Source organism: Halictus rubicundus, chromosome 14, assembly GCF_050948215.1.
Source record: "Halictus rubicundus isolate RS-2024b chromosome 14, iyHalRubi1_principal, whole genome shotgun sequence".
Taxonomy (NCBI): Eukaryota; Metazoa; Arthropoda; class Insecta; order Hymenoptera; family Halictidae; genus Halictus; species Halictus rubicundus.
Window position 1 is genome coordinate 3,301,942 of NC_135162.1, and position 12,336 is coordinate 3,314,277.

At 34.1% G+C, this 12,336-nt stretch overlaps 1 protein-coding gene across 2 annotated transcripts in view; it reads right to left on the reverse strand.

Moving 5' to 3' along the window:
- Positions 1 to 12,336, reverse strand: part of Sprt (PDZ domain-containing protein sprite) — a 121,930-nt gene that overhangs the window by 13,383 nt on the left and 96,211 nt on the right. For both annotated transcript variants that reach the window (XM_076800003.1, XM_076800005.1), the window contains 2 exons: positions 4,075 to 4,238; positions 2,944 to 3,129 (listed from right to left, as the gene is read on the reverse strand). In XM_076800003.1, the coding sequence (XP_076656118.1) occupies positions 2,944 to 3,129; positions 4,075 to 4,238 (350 nt within the window). The remainder of the gene's footprint in view (positions 1 to 2,943; positions 3,130 to 4,074; positions 4,239 to 12,336) is intronic.

Sequence of the window (12,336 nt, forward strand, 5' to 3'; positions counted from 1 at the left end):
ATGAAAACAAACAAATCAATCTGGAATATAATAATTAACAAGTTTTTAGTTATAGCAGCGTTTCTAACGTCTATAAGACGACATTCAAATGTTGGCAGATTTTCGTTGGGCCAGTGTAATACTATCGTCATAAATTTCACGTTAATTAACCGACTATAAGAACTACGATGGATAGTAGCTGTGCCCAACGTTGGATATTCGTTGGCAAATTGACATAATTTTTCGTCGTAGGTCCTATGTTGGGGATTTGCAAGCAAAACCACTAACCATATCCCAACTAACTCCCAACCGTTGGCCACCATTGGCCAACCATAAATGCCACTAGGGTAGTTTGCAGATTTTCGGAATATATGCGTTTATAACAAAAGTAGGCGAACCACAAAATAGTAAAAACATTAGAAGAATCTGGAAGTACTGTTAAATGATTTTTAAATTAAATTTATTGAAAAGAAAATATATTTTAATTCGAAATCTGTTTGTTGTAATTGTGATGGAAACATTTTAATTTGCATAAAGATCCTAGCTATAACTTTGTGACAAATAAATTATATGCTTATATCGTTATTTTTTTTACTGTTTGTATATGTAGAATCCGTCGCCGTATACAGCTACTGTATAACCTAAATGTATCATACAGTTATGGGCGTAGGCAGGACTTTGTCGGGGGGGGGGGGGGGGGCGAATTAGAATCGACAACTTAGAAACTTTTGAATGAGGGGGGGGGGAGGATATTTGAAAATAAAATAAAATTTTCCATGCAATTAGGGGTTGGGGATGGTATGACCCTCCTGGCTACGCCTATGCATACTATGAGTTCGGATAATAGAAGTTCACAGTTATCTCCACCAATTGCACTTATTAGTTCCAACTGGCGGAGTTGACGTTCAGATAACTAAGGTTCAACAAAAATTTCGTCCCAAACATTCAGTTGCTTATGAAAAATCAATTTATTGGCATTTGCGTTCGTATAATTGAAGGTACATTGGAACGTAGTTCGGATAATAGAGCGTCCGTTATAAGTTCATATAACGGATAAAATTGACTGACGGTAAACAAAAACTTGTTTGCATGAACAAGGTGGGGAGAAACGAAGTTCTACTGTGTGTATGTATGTATAGTTAGTCGCACAAGTATTCGCATCGGACCCTCCACTACACTCAAAAAACTTGTTCCAATTAAGTCCTGTTCCAATTAGTATCCTGTCTGAGGATTATCAGTGAATTTTTTGCTATACGTGCACATGTGTATGAAGTTTAGTCAGACCTTCAATAAAATCTTATTCATTTAGTTTCACAAATTGGCTGATTATTTTTAAATTCAACAAGACTATACCAAAAACTGTAAATAACACAACCAGTCAATCCAGTAGAAACATTCGGATAATAAAATAGCATTAGGTGATGACCTCGGCCGTTGAAGCAACGTTAATCCCTACATAAAAAAATCAATTACCTTACAATTACTTACTCTGATTCGTACGAGACTATGCTATCACACTGTTCTTTAACTGGATTTTATCGTGGGTTGTGTGTTGACTATCATTGCGCATAAGTCTATGTGCCTAAACCTGTTTGATTCCGTAATTAAGTCGGTCTACGGATATCGGTTTTATCGATCTACGAATCTCACGATTACCTCATTTTCCTGAAATTCTATATATAAGTAAAGGAAGCCTCGACAAAACCGAGTACATGACAAACATTGAACCTATCAATATTTTCAAAACAGTACTTTCCGCACTTATGCGCGCCATGGTCTATTTTCAACCAATTAGGTTTTAATTTGACATCTACTGACATTGTTTAGGTAAATAATTTGTTATGCAAATTATGCTATTGGCTATGCATTAAAGCAGAAGTTGGCAAGAAATGCTCGTTCCCACCGATTTTCGACCATATACAGGGTGTCCCAAAAATGTTGCATTTGGAGTAACTTTTTCCTTTCCGAAAATGTTCTCCGCGGCTTTGCTGAGGAGTTATTAACAAGAAACGCGGACCACTACCAGTGTACCGGTTCCCCCACTATCATCTATTTGCCTCGCGTGACCGCGTGACTGCGAATAAATGAGTGTACATCTACACTCCACATGAGTTTGGTGGATGGACCCAGGAGTAGGGAGGGGCAAGTAAGGCCTAAGGGGTATACAGTGTCGCCAGATCCAAAATTGTGTCCAAGATCAAGACTCTAACTTTCCCTTCTACCGCGCTATTCCCCACGTTGCCCCCGCGGTCCGGTCACGTGACAAGTTTCCCCTCTGTCGTGCATACTAGAGTCCTGGCAGAAAGAGGGTAACTTTTTCCCCTCAATTCGTGCTCCCTCCCCTCATCTGGCGACACTGCGAGCATTCCCTTCTCGCGCTGGTACGAGTCGGCCTGTTGCAGCAGGCCGGTCAGACGACCGGAGGGCGATAGTGGGGGTAGCAGATTCTACGTCATCGACTCTCGGAGCCCTAGTTGCCCAAGCCTGTTATAGGGAATCAAGAAAAACCATGTCTACATGACGACCGGGAGGGTAGTTATGGGGTAAAAAGGAATAGATTAGTTATAAAGATATTTCTAGAAGGAGTATTCTGATTTTGAGCTTTCTAAGAACCAATTTTTTTGCATTTTCATGAGAATATATAAAAAATATATAACTCGTGTAATTTTGTTTGTTTGACTTAAAAAAGAACTTCAAACACTCATAAATGTGTGTTTAAAATCCTCATGCAAAAAGTTTAACAGTTCTTTAATAGTTATTCTGAAAAAAAATCCAAAAAGTTGGTAAGAAAATGGCATTCAAAACTGGAATACCTCGTTTATGCTTCTTTTTCTATTAAAGTGTCAAAAGGCAGACACTAAAATGTGCGAATGGTGGCACTTCTGCTCCAGCCTACTAATCTATTGTAGTTTCAGAATAACGACGTTGCGGTACACAATGGACGTCGGAGTTCTTTGTACTTACTCAGTAATGTCGAGCCGCTCAAGTGCAAGTTTCAAGTTTTTAATCGCCAGTCGTTTATTGTCTGCATCACGTCGTAACCTTTGGAGGCGTTCCTCAGTGGCTTTTCTGTCTGCCTCGGTCAAAGGTGGTGCACCATTACGCAATGCTAATCGATTAGTTAAGCTGTTGCATAGTTGTCCTTTTAATCTGAAATCCAGTTAAATTGCTTTTAATGACTAGGTCAACTTTAAATACTATCTAAAAAATCCTTCAATATCGCAACGTTCAGTTTGTTTAGTTAGTTGTACATTAACTGATATATACAGGGTATCCCAAAAATGTTGTACTTCCTTCGATGGGCTGATTGCTGAGGTCATTCGAAGTAACTTTTTCTCTTTCAATGAAATACAACATTTGTGAGACACCCTGTATACGGTCAGTCACATAATTGATGGCACACACTTTAAATCAGAATAACTTTTTTATAAATGGACCAAATGCCTTCAGTTTTTCTGCCAAGTTAGATGGATTAGTTTACTAGACGATACGTAATGAAATTTTGGAAAAATGGCGTTTAGTCTGAGTTACGAAAAAAATTGAAAAAGTTGCTTTTGATAAATTTTCTATTTGGGCTTGTAACGAAAATTTAAAAAATGCATAGATTCATGTAAGTTGTGTACATGCTGAAAATTTCATCGAAAGTGATTAAATAGTTTATGGGTTTCAGCCTATTTTTGTCATTTTATTCTACTGTTCGACGATTTTTACTATTAATTTGGTAGAAAATTTGAAGTCGTTTGGTCCATTTGTAAACAAGTTATTGTGACTTAAAGTGTCTGCCATGAATTATGAGACTGACTGTAATTGTGTAGACGAAGTGTTTCGCAATCTCCAGTACAATTTTTTGTATAATTTTTATTTCGTTTAAACAATTGACTGTTGTAGGCTTGAACCATAGATCTGAACGTATCGTAGGAAATTTTTCAAATGTATTTTGTATTATTTTAGTTATTGAAAATAAGCATTTTATATACGTTTTTCTCAAAATTTTCGATCCATAGACATATTGGCTACATTCAAATTAATCGACTGTAATGTAATAGCTAAAGATGTTTTGAATAATAGCAAGATAAAAATGAGAAAGTTACTTACGTTTGAATAATATTTTCTTTGTCACGCAATGCAATCCTGAGGGCATCTAATTCTTTGTAATGATCCCTGTTTCGATGTCCAGCTGGTGACGCGATTCCTCCGGAAACGCTTCCACCCTTCTTACGTCTCGGTGTCGTCGACAAAGAAACCTCGATACTGGCCATCTATAAAAAGAATAAGTCTTACGAGTTACAAATTTGTGGTGGCCAGTATAAAATTTAATCTTAAAAATAAGTTTAGCATAGTCAGTTTTACAATCTCCATGAAGATATACAGTGTTTACTTGATATATCTCCAAAACACGGGTCTAGCCAGGGACATATATCGGCCAGAAGATACTATTCTTTGATCCACACCGAACGTAGAGGACAGCGAAGCTCTAGAGGCGACTGAGGTCTCTCGATCTTCTTGACACCTTGTTGGGCAGTGGAGATAGTTCTGGGACTTTTATCGGCTAGGCATTTTTGACACATAAAGTAAACACTGTACACGATAAAGTTATAAAGTTAGACTATTTATACAGTTTTTATATTTTTTTAAGAATTTGATAGAATTTAACGATGGCGATCTAATGATGTGGAAAACAAATTTGTTACGTGCATAAATTCATTTGTAGTCCTTTCTTCATGAATTTGTTGATTGTTCACAAACAATCAAACGATATTAATAACGGTATTTACTTGATATTATAAATTATAAGTAATTAATAAATTTTCAACTTGGCAGATAACAGATTTTAATGTAAAATAAAATGATTACTGATTAATTCTGAAGACCACGAATTCATTTGTACACCTAATAAATACATATTCAAATAATAAAAACCTAAGTTATCTCTTTATGTTCTTGAGGAAGCTAAGAGAGAAAAGATTAGATTCCTATATGTCCTAATATGAAAAATGTACTGTGGAAAATATATGTAATATATATATATATATATATATAATATATCTTTTATCAGACAAAATTAATTTATATGCTGAATATGTTCTCTCTGCATCACAACATGTGATACGAGCATAATTTATACTTGTTATTCACAGTCAGTTAGTATTTACAATTAATTAATTAACGTTATTGTTGTTTTGCTTTGCGGCAACAGACAGAATAGAAAAATTAGCTTGAATAAAAGCTAAATAAATGCTAAATTGTCAATAAAAGCTAAATAAAAGCTAAATTGTCAATTGTCAATGTTTTATAATTTCTTAGACTGACATTGACTTTCTACAATGTACATTCGAACGGTTCCTATAAACGCATGTCAATTTATACAAGTATGTAAAAACATTAGCACGGTATGTCAAAACATGCATTATGAAAAAAAAAAAAAAAAATAGGCATGTATAGTTTATAATAGGCTTGTATAGCATGTAAAGTAATAGTTTGCTGTATGCAAAGCATGTGCTGTAAACAAAATAAAAAAAATATTTTTAAAATGACTTAATCATGACTTGAGTTTGTGTTCAGGTCGCATTGGTCTACTTATTTTCTTCAAAAATATACATTTGAATAAACATCCGCAGTGTATTTATTACTTTATGAACATAATACTTGTCAGTCAAGGGAAATTTGTCTAACGTTGTAGAAACATGTTACACTTCTTCATAAAAACCACTAAAGTAGAAATAGAAAATTAATTGCAAATAACATTGTGTAATACAATTTACACTTGTAACTTTCCACAGTAGCTTCTTATAGATTTTTATGTGATAAATACGTAAATGTTTCTTTGCCTCATTGTAGTTTTCAAAAACTCAATCTGAAAAGAAAACGCAGGGCACAACTTCATTTTGACAACCCAGAAATTTTTTACTTTTTTAATACAATCTTGTAGACCTTGACGAGAAAATGCCAAACATCCCTGTTTTAATGTAAGGAGATGACTGGTTCAAAAGTTATGCGTGTTTAAAGTTGAACGGGTTTAAAAGCTTGTGACAGGTAAGGGCGCCGCCATGTTGGTATGTACTCAGGCATCATCCAATGAGGCTCGGAGTGTGAGCTGACCCCGGCTCCCGGGGGGAGTATAGCTCCCCCCGTGTTGGGACAACACCCTCCGGGATAAATCTCGGTGGGGGGGGGGTTGGTGTCGGTCCGTCTCTCCCATATAGGGGGGGGGGGGGAGATTCATGGGGGCTTGGGTAGGAAGGGTCGGGGCGTGCCGGATAGCGCCGGACAGGAAGTGGGGGAGGCTAATCCCTCCCCCCGGGAAGTATGATAGCTGGAAGATGTCCTGTTGAGTACTCGCGTGATGCAGGCACCTCCCCTTTAGCTTAGGTGGGCGTGATTTTTTAGTGGGTAATCCCCGGGGACACTTAACCCAGGCTTCCCTTCATCCAATGAGCGGAGTCCATTTTCCTCTCAAAAACACTTGAAATCAGCCAACTGTAAACACACAACTTTTGAACCAATAAATCCCTCACATTAAAACTTGGATTTTTGGCATTCTCTCGTCAAGATCGACAGGACTGTATAAAAAAAAATTAAAAATTTCTGGGTTGGCAAGGTGAAATTTAACCCTCTTGAATGAAATTTAATTGTGAAATTTAATATTAAATTATGGTTTACTAAAATGGTAAATGCCGTAAAAAATTATTAAGAAGTCATCGTTTTCCAATTGCGTTTCTATACATGTACATGTAATATACAATTTATTGAAAAGCTTATGTTATACAGTGATCGATTGAAATAATCCTTGCAAGGTTATATTGACCCGAACATAGTGTCAGCGTTAAGGAATAATTAAATGAAAAATGACACTCAATGACACGGAAATTTCTATCTTAAAAAGGAATTACATAATTATAATGAAGTACTGCAGTTTTTATAATAAGTAGCATTCTACTTTCAGATATGTAACTCGTGATTCTATATGTATAACACTATTGAACGTTAAATTACGAACTATTTTTTTATGTTTATTTTAGATTGTATACATTATCGTTATTGTATTTCTACCATTTTTCTTTTTGCTTTGATAAATCAGCCTAATGTTATCCTTGTGTATTCTATTCAATATTCTCTTTTACGCTTCTCTTTCTTCCCCTTTCCCTATTTATAAATTTCCATTTATATGAATTTATGCCCGTTTCCTCGAATAGTTCTAACTCCATATTTCTCCTTCACTTTTTTTCCCCTCTGCATAAATTATCAATTTTTCCCCCGTACGTGTAGGGAATGCAGGTGAAGAATGGATCAATAACTTTGAGTACCTTCAGTATTTTCCTTAATTTTAGAAGTGTAACAAAGTCTTGTGTAGAAGAATTGTATTGCTACATAGGGTGTCTCAGTTAAAGGAGGCCATATAAATATATCCTTCGTTCTTCACGATATGACAAATATTCGTGGCATAATTTGACTAGCTTCAATGAAGGAGTATCCTCAAAAACAAAGTTGTTAGATTATTTTTCTTGTTTTTTCGAGGTCATTGATATTTTTTTATCTGAGGTGTATTTGTTCTTGCATCTTGTAGTGGACGGAAAAATACATTTGAGTGCATTTTAAAGGTTTAGAAAATATATTTATTAATATCGATTAATATGTATTAAGAACAAAAGAGGAAAACTATTTTGACTACCTGTGGTAAAAAAAAATTCGATGAAAATAATTATGGACAGATTTGTTATCACCTTATATTACAAATTAACTTAATTTATTTTTTTATTGATGAATTATAGTAATCATTTTAAAGTAATTTCTTCTACAACATATTAAAATAATAATGCTCTTTTTCTTTTACCAAAAATAAAATAATGTATTACGTGTTCGCCATTATGTGAAAATTATAAAAAGAATAAACAAGATGACAATACAAGTTGTCAAAACACAATTTCCTCAATGCTAGAAAATGGTTGAATCCTTCCTTATATCAGTATCAAATATTGTCATTCAAAATTTATCGTTTTTTCAAAAAAACACACACATAATAATTTTTGTGTTAACATATTTGTTTATACATGACATGTGATATCCTCTATTTTCTGCAATAAATATTTAACGGTTGAACGTTTTCTGCAATACATGTGTAATATTTTTATTTGCTGTATTGTAAATAAAAAAGTAGCTAACTCTTGTATTAATATTTTACTTAACTGCAGATAACTCTTTTATTCTATATTTCCCACCATTAATACAAGTTGTTCTTACGAGAAGCAGGTAAATAATTAAAAATTTGTATCCTTTGTAATCCTTTAATTCAATTTGTCAAACATCTTTCGTCACAGGTCACGGCTAGTATGCGCACCGATTTTCTCCATAGAGGTGCCCAATAGGGACCCAATACGGTAAGGGACCCAATTACTGTAGAGGTACCAATTACTTACTGAGCCTATACTAATTGTACTCATTTTTTAAAAAATATATCCCTTTTTTAATATTCATTATGCTTTAATAATAAGTATAATTAACATAGGCACAGTAACTGGTACTCCCAAGGTAATTCGGTCCCTTACCCTAGAGACAATGTACACCAAAATGAAAACCAAGGCGAAATAAGTAAGTGTAATTATATCACATCTTTTCGCAGCGGTATAGAAGAAGCCATAAGCTTTTCAAAGTTCATTAGCTGTCCGCGGGTCTTTATGTGTTCGTAGCCCCTAGGAATATCAAAAACGAATAAAATCGAATGTTATATACAGTTTCACTTTTAGATATATGCAGACTACGAACACAGACAATCATACGCTGTTTTAACCTAAGTGGCGGTAAAAGTCTGAATTTGCATAAACATCCGCAGTCTAATATTAGTATTCAATCTCGCCGAAGAAGACGCGCTTCAGCGGGTGGTTATGATTTCCAAAAAAAACTTTCTGTCTATGGGCGTAATTTAAACGCACTCGAAACCGAGGGTGGCAAAACTGAACGAGGCATGAATATCAATTTATTGTTCCATTAAACCTATGATTTGTGATGATGGTTAGAACGGGATGTCCTGACCTTAATGGACTTCCACGTCGGTACTGTGCACGACGCTCGATGATCCTCGAGAAAGCAGCGCATCGTCCCCCTCGCTGGTATAGTATAGCGTAGAGAAGGTCAAATCTGGCCTTGACTGTGCAGATAGGAGGACTCAATACCAGACCTTGCACGTCCCACACGAGACAGTATGTGCTATACGTACGTAAAAATATATAGCTAACCGGACATCCTGCTTAGTCAATATTATCACCGAGTATTTGAATACGTGCTCTATTTTTGGGGTACATCCATAGCGGCGAACAAAACAAAGTTTAAAATTTTAATTTCTGTATATGAAGTATTAATAACTATATAGCGCTAGATGGTTTTTCCAATGTTGATAACATTCGTCTAATCTGGATCAACCTCGCCACTTTCTTTTGTTTATCCGTCCGCTTTCACATAATGCGTAAACAATCCATTTTGTTCGACACATCGTCGCATTGCAATAATATTAATAACTACATAGTACACATTTGTCGATATTTCTCTTCATTTCTGTAAACACACTGGCCGTAACTGACATCTTCAACCCTAATTACACGGATGGATAAAAATAATAGAACTCATTCGGATTGTTTAGGTTTCAGCAAGATATCGACCCCAAGCATTCTTTAAAGGTGGCACCCAATTTTTTTGAGGAAAAAAGGATGTGAAAATTCGAGTACCCACACCACAATTCCCAGATCTCGATTCCATTGAAAATCTCTGGAGAATTTTAACACTAACAAGGAAAGTCTTGTTTTGTTACTAAATATTAATTGTATATCTTTTTCTAAGAATGAAATGGGATTCTATTCTTTTGTAACCAATATTTAAGCATTAAAGTAAACGTATACATACACTGTCCGAAAGGGTGTAGCCTAATAAGGTGGTCAAAAGTGACCCTAAACCAAATTGAATTTGCAATAGGCCATTCGATAGCTCATCCAAAGAAAATACTTTGTGCCAATTTTCAACCCTACATGTCGATATGGAGGGTAGTAATGAGGTGACAAAGAAAATCAGATTTTTCCGTAATTTCTCTTATTCTCTTCTGTACACATGAAATTATTTAATTTTAGTACCCGTATTATGTAAGATTTATTTAGTATAATTTAATGCTTCACATTAGAAAAAAAAGTTGCAAAAATATTTTTTAAAAAATGTTCGAGTTTGTTTCATGTTTCATAAATGTCCTAATACTTATGGATAGCCGTGGACGTAAATGTATTAGTGTATTCATATAATACGTATACTCAATAAGTTTGTGTGTTCGTGTGTGTGTCTATAAACAATAAAATTTAAAGTTTTGGTATTAGAAAACCACATTTTATGGAGAAAGATTTATTCACAAATCTTTTGTACAATCCAGTACATCTATGGGGTACTCCGTTGCAATACGTACAACAGTAATATATATTTTTTTAATTAACTATTGCTGTATGTGCATTAGGGTGGACCTTAGTTGCTCTTGTGCAAAATTTTTTTTTTAATTCATTTGATGCGACCCTTGCAATCTGTTCTACTCGGTAAAAAACTAATTTCCTCCAAATTTCAAGTCGATCGGACAAAGGGAAGACGTGTCGCAACGAGTTTGTTTATGCAAAAAATTTTAATTTTGCGAAAAATGAAAAAGTACACATTTTTTCAATCCCACTGGTCATTAAACACTATTTTAATGTAATATTCTTATTATATCAAAGCAAAAATTAAATTGTTTAATGAATTTGTTTAAGCAAAATTTTTAATATTTATTTTTTAAATATAAAATTTAATCTCATATTAATATAAGGAAAAGTGGAAAAAGACAGTTAAATACTTATAATTGAATATTTTGTTTATAGGCCTAATTATAATAAGAGTACAAATAATTTTTAAAAATCTGTACTTAATGTTGTTTTATCAATTTTTGGGTATTTTTCCCTATAATCAGTTACAATTTGTAATATGAATTGTTTTTCTTCTTCGTTTTTGCATAACGTTAGATTATAATCTTTCATTAATTTTACTGCTCTTTCTGCAACGTCATTCACAACTTCTAATTTTGTTATAATACCTATCGCTTCGATATAATTATTATTAGTTTCTCATAGTGCAGGATCAATTAAAAGAAAATCTGAATTTATATTGAACCGTTTGAAAAAATTATTTGATTCAGATGATACGAAATGTTGTATTTCCAAATTCGCAAGATTTTTAATTTCTATAGTCGTTGTCATGTATCTCTTATAATTATTATTATTGTTTACATTTTGTAGTGCTTGCACCATCGATGTTTTTGTTTCTACTGAAACTTTTTTATCAAAAAACGATAGCGCCGCATTCTCCGGTGACAAGTACCATAAATGGTGCACAATTTTTTTTAATGCCACATCGCTTATTTCTTCGTTAACATTTTTGTAATGAATTATATTTTTGATGAATTCTAGATCTACACGTGGCGCCATAGCAGCTATTGGGGTCAAAATCCACGGCTCAATATAAATGTTAATTAGAAATACACATGTATCTCTAATGCTACTATACTCTTCCTGGTTGAGAGGAAATTCGTTTCGAAAAATAAATATTTTTAAAGTGTATATTATTTTAGCCATCCACCTCGCATGGTGAAATGCGCCAGGCATTTTGAATGAAATGCCACCCAAAGGAATCCCCCCAAGAAAAATTATTGCTAATTCTAAAAGTTCTTTGTAGTCATCTCTTGGGTGACTCATTTTTGTGTAATTTTTAAAAATTTCGATTTTTTTTGTATATCATTAATATGTTTCAGAACGTAATCGTCTTGCGTTCCCGGGATGTAATTATTTTTATTAATTTCAGGCCAACTATTTTGAAATTTTTTAAAAAGTTGAATATTCGGGCCTGTTGGCGACCGTTTGGCGCGCTCATAGGTCTACTCCGTAATGTAATAAACCAAAATATTGACAATATTGTTGAAACTTTCAAGTAAAATTTCTTATTATACAACCAAAAGATGATATTTTTATGTTATAACAGTAACTCTTATCATTAAAACACAATATTTGAGTTGCATGTAAAATTAAAGGGAAATTACTGAAATTTTCAAACTTCAAACCGATTGCGACACCCTTTCCTGTTGTCCAATTGAGTTCTTCTTCTGCAGAACTTATTTTTTTTGGATCTGGAACAGATCTAGGGGGTCGCATAAAAAAAATCAGATGGTCGAAAAATAAGGTCCACCCTAATGTGCATGATAAACGTTTCATATATGGTTGATGAAAATTTTTATATGCGTAGACATGTTGCCCTACCTAACTGAATGTAAATCAATCTAATAAGTAGAACATTATGTTATTAACCTTCATT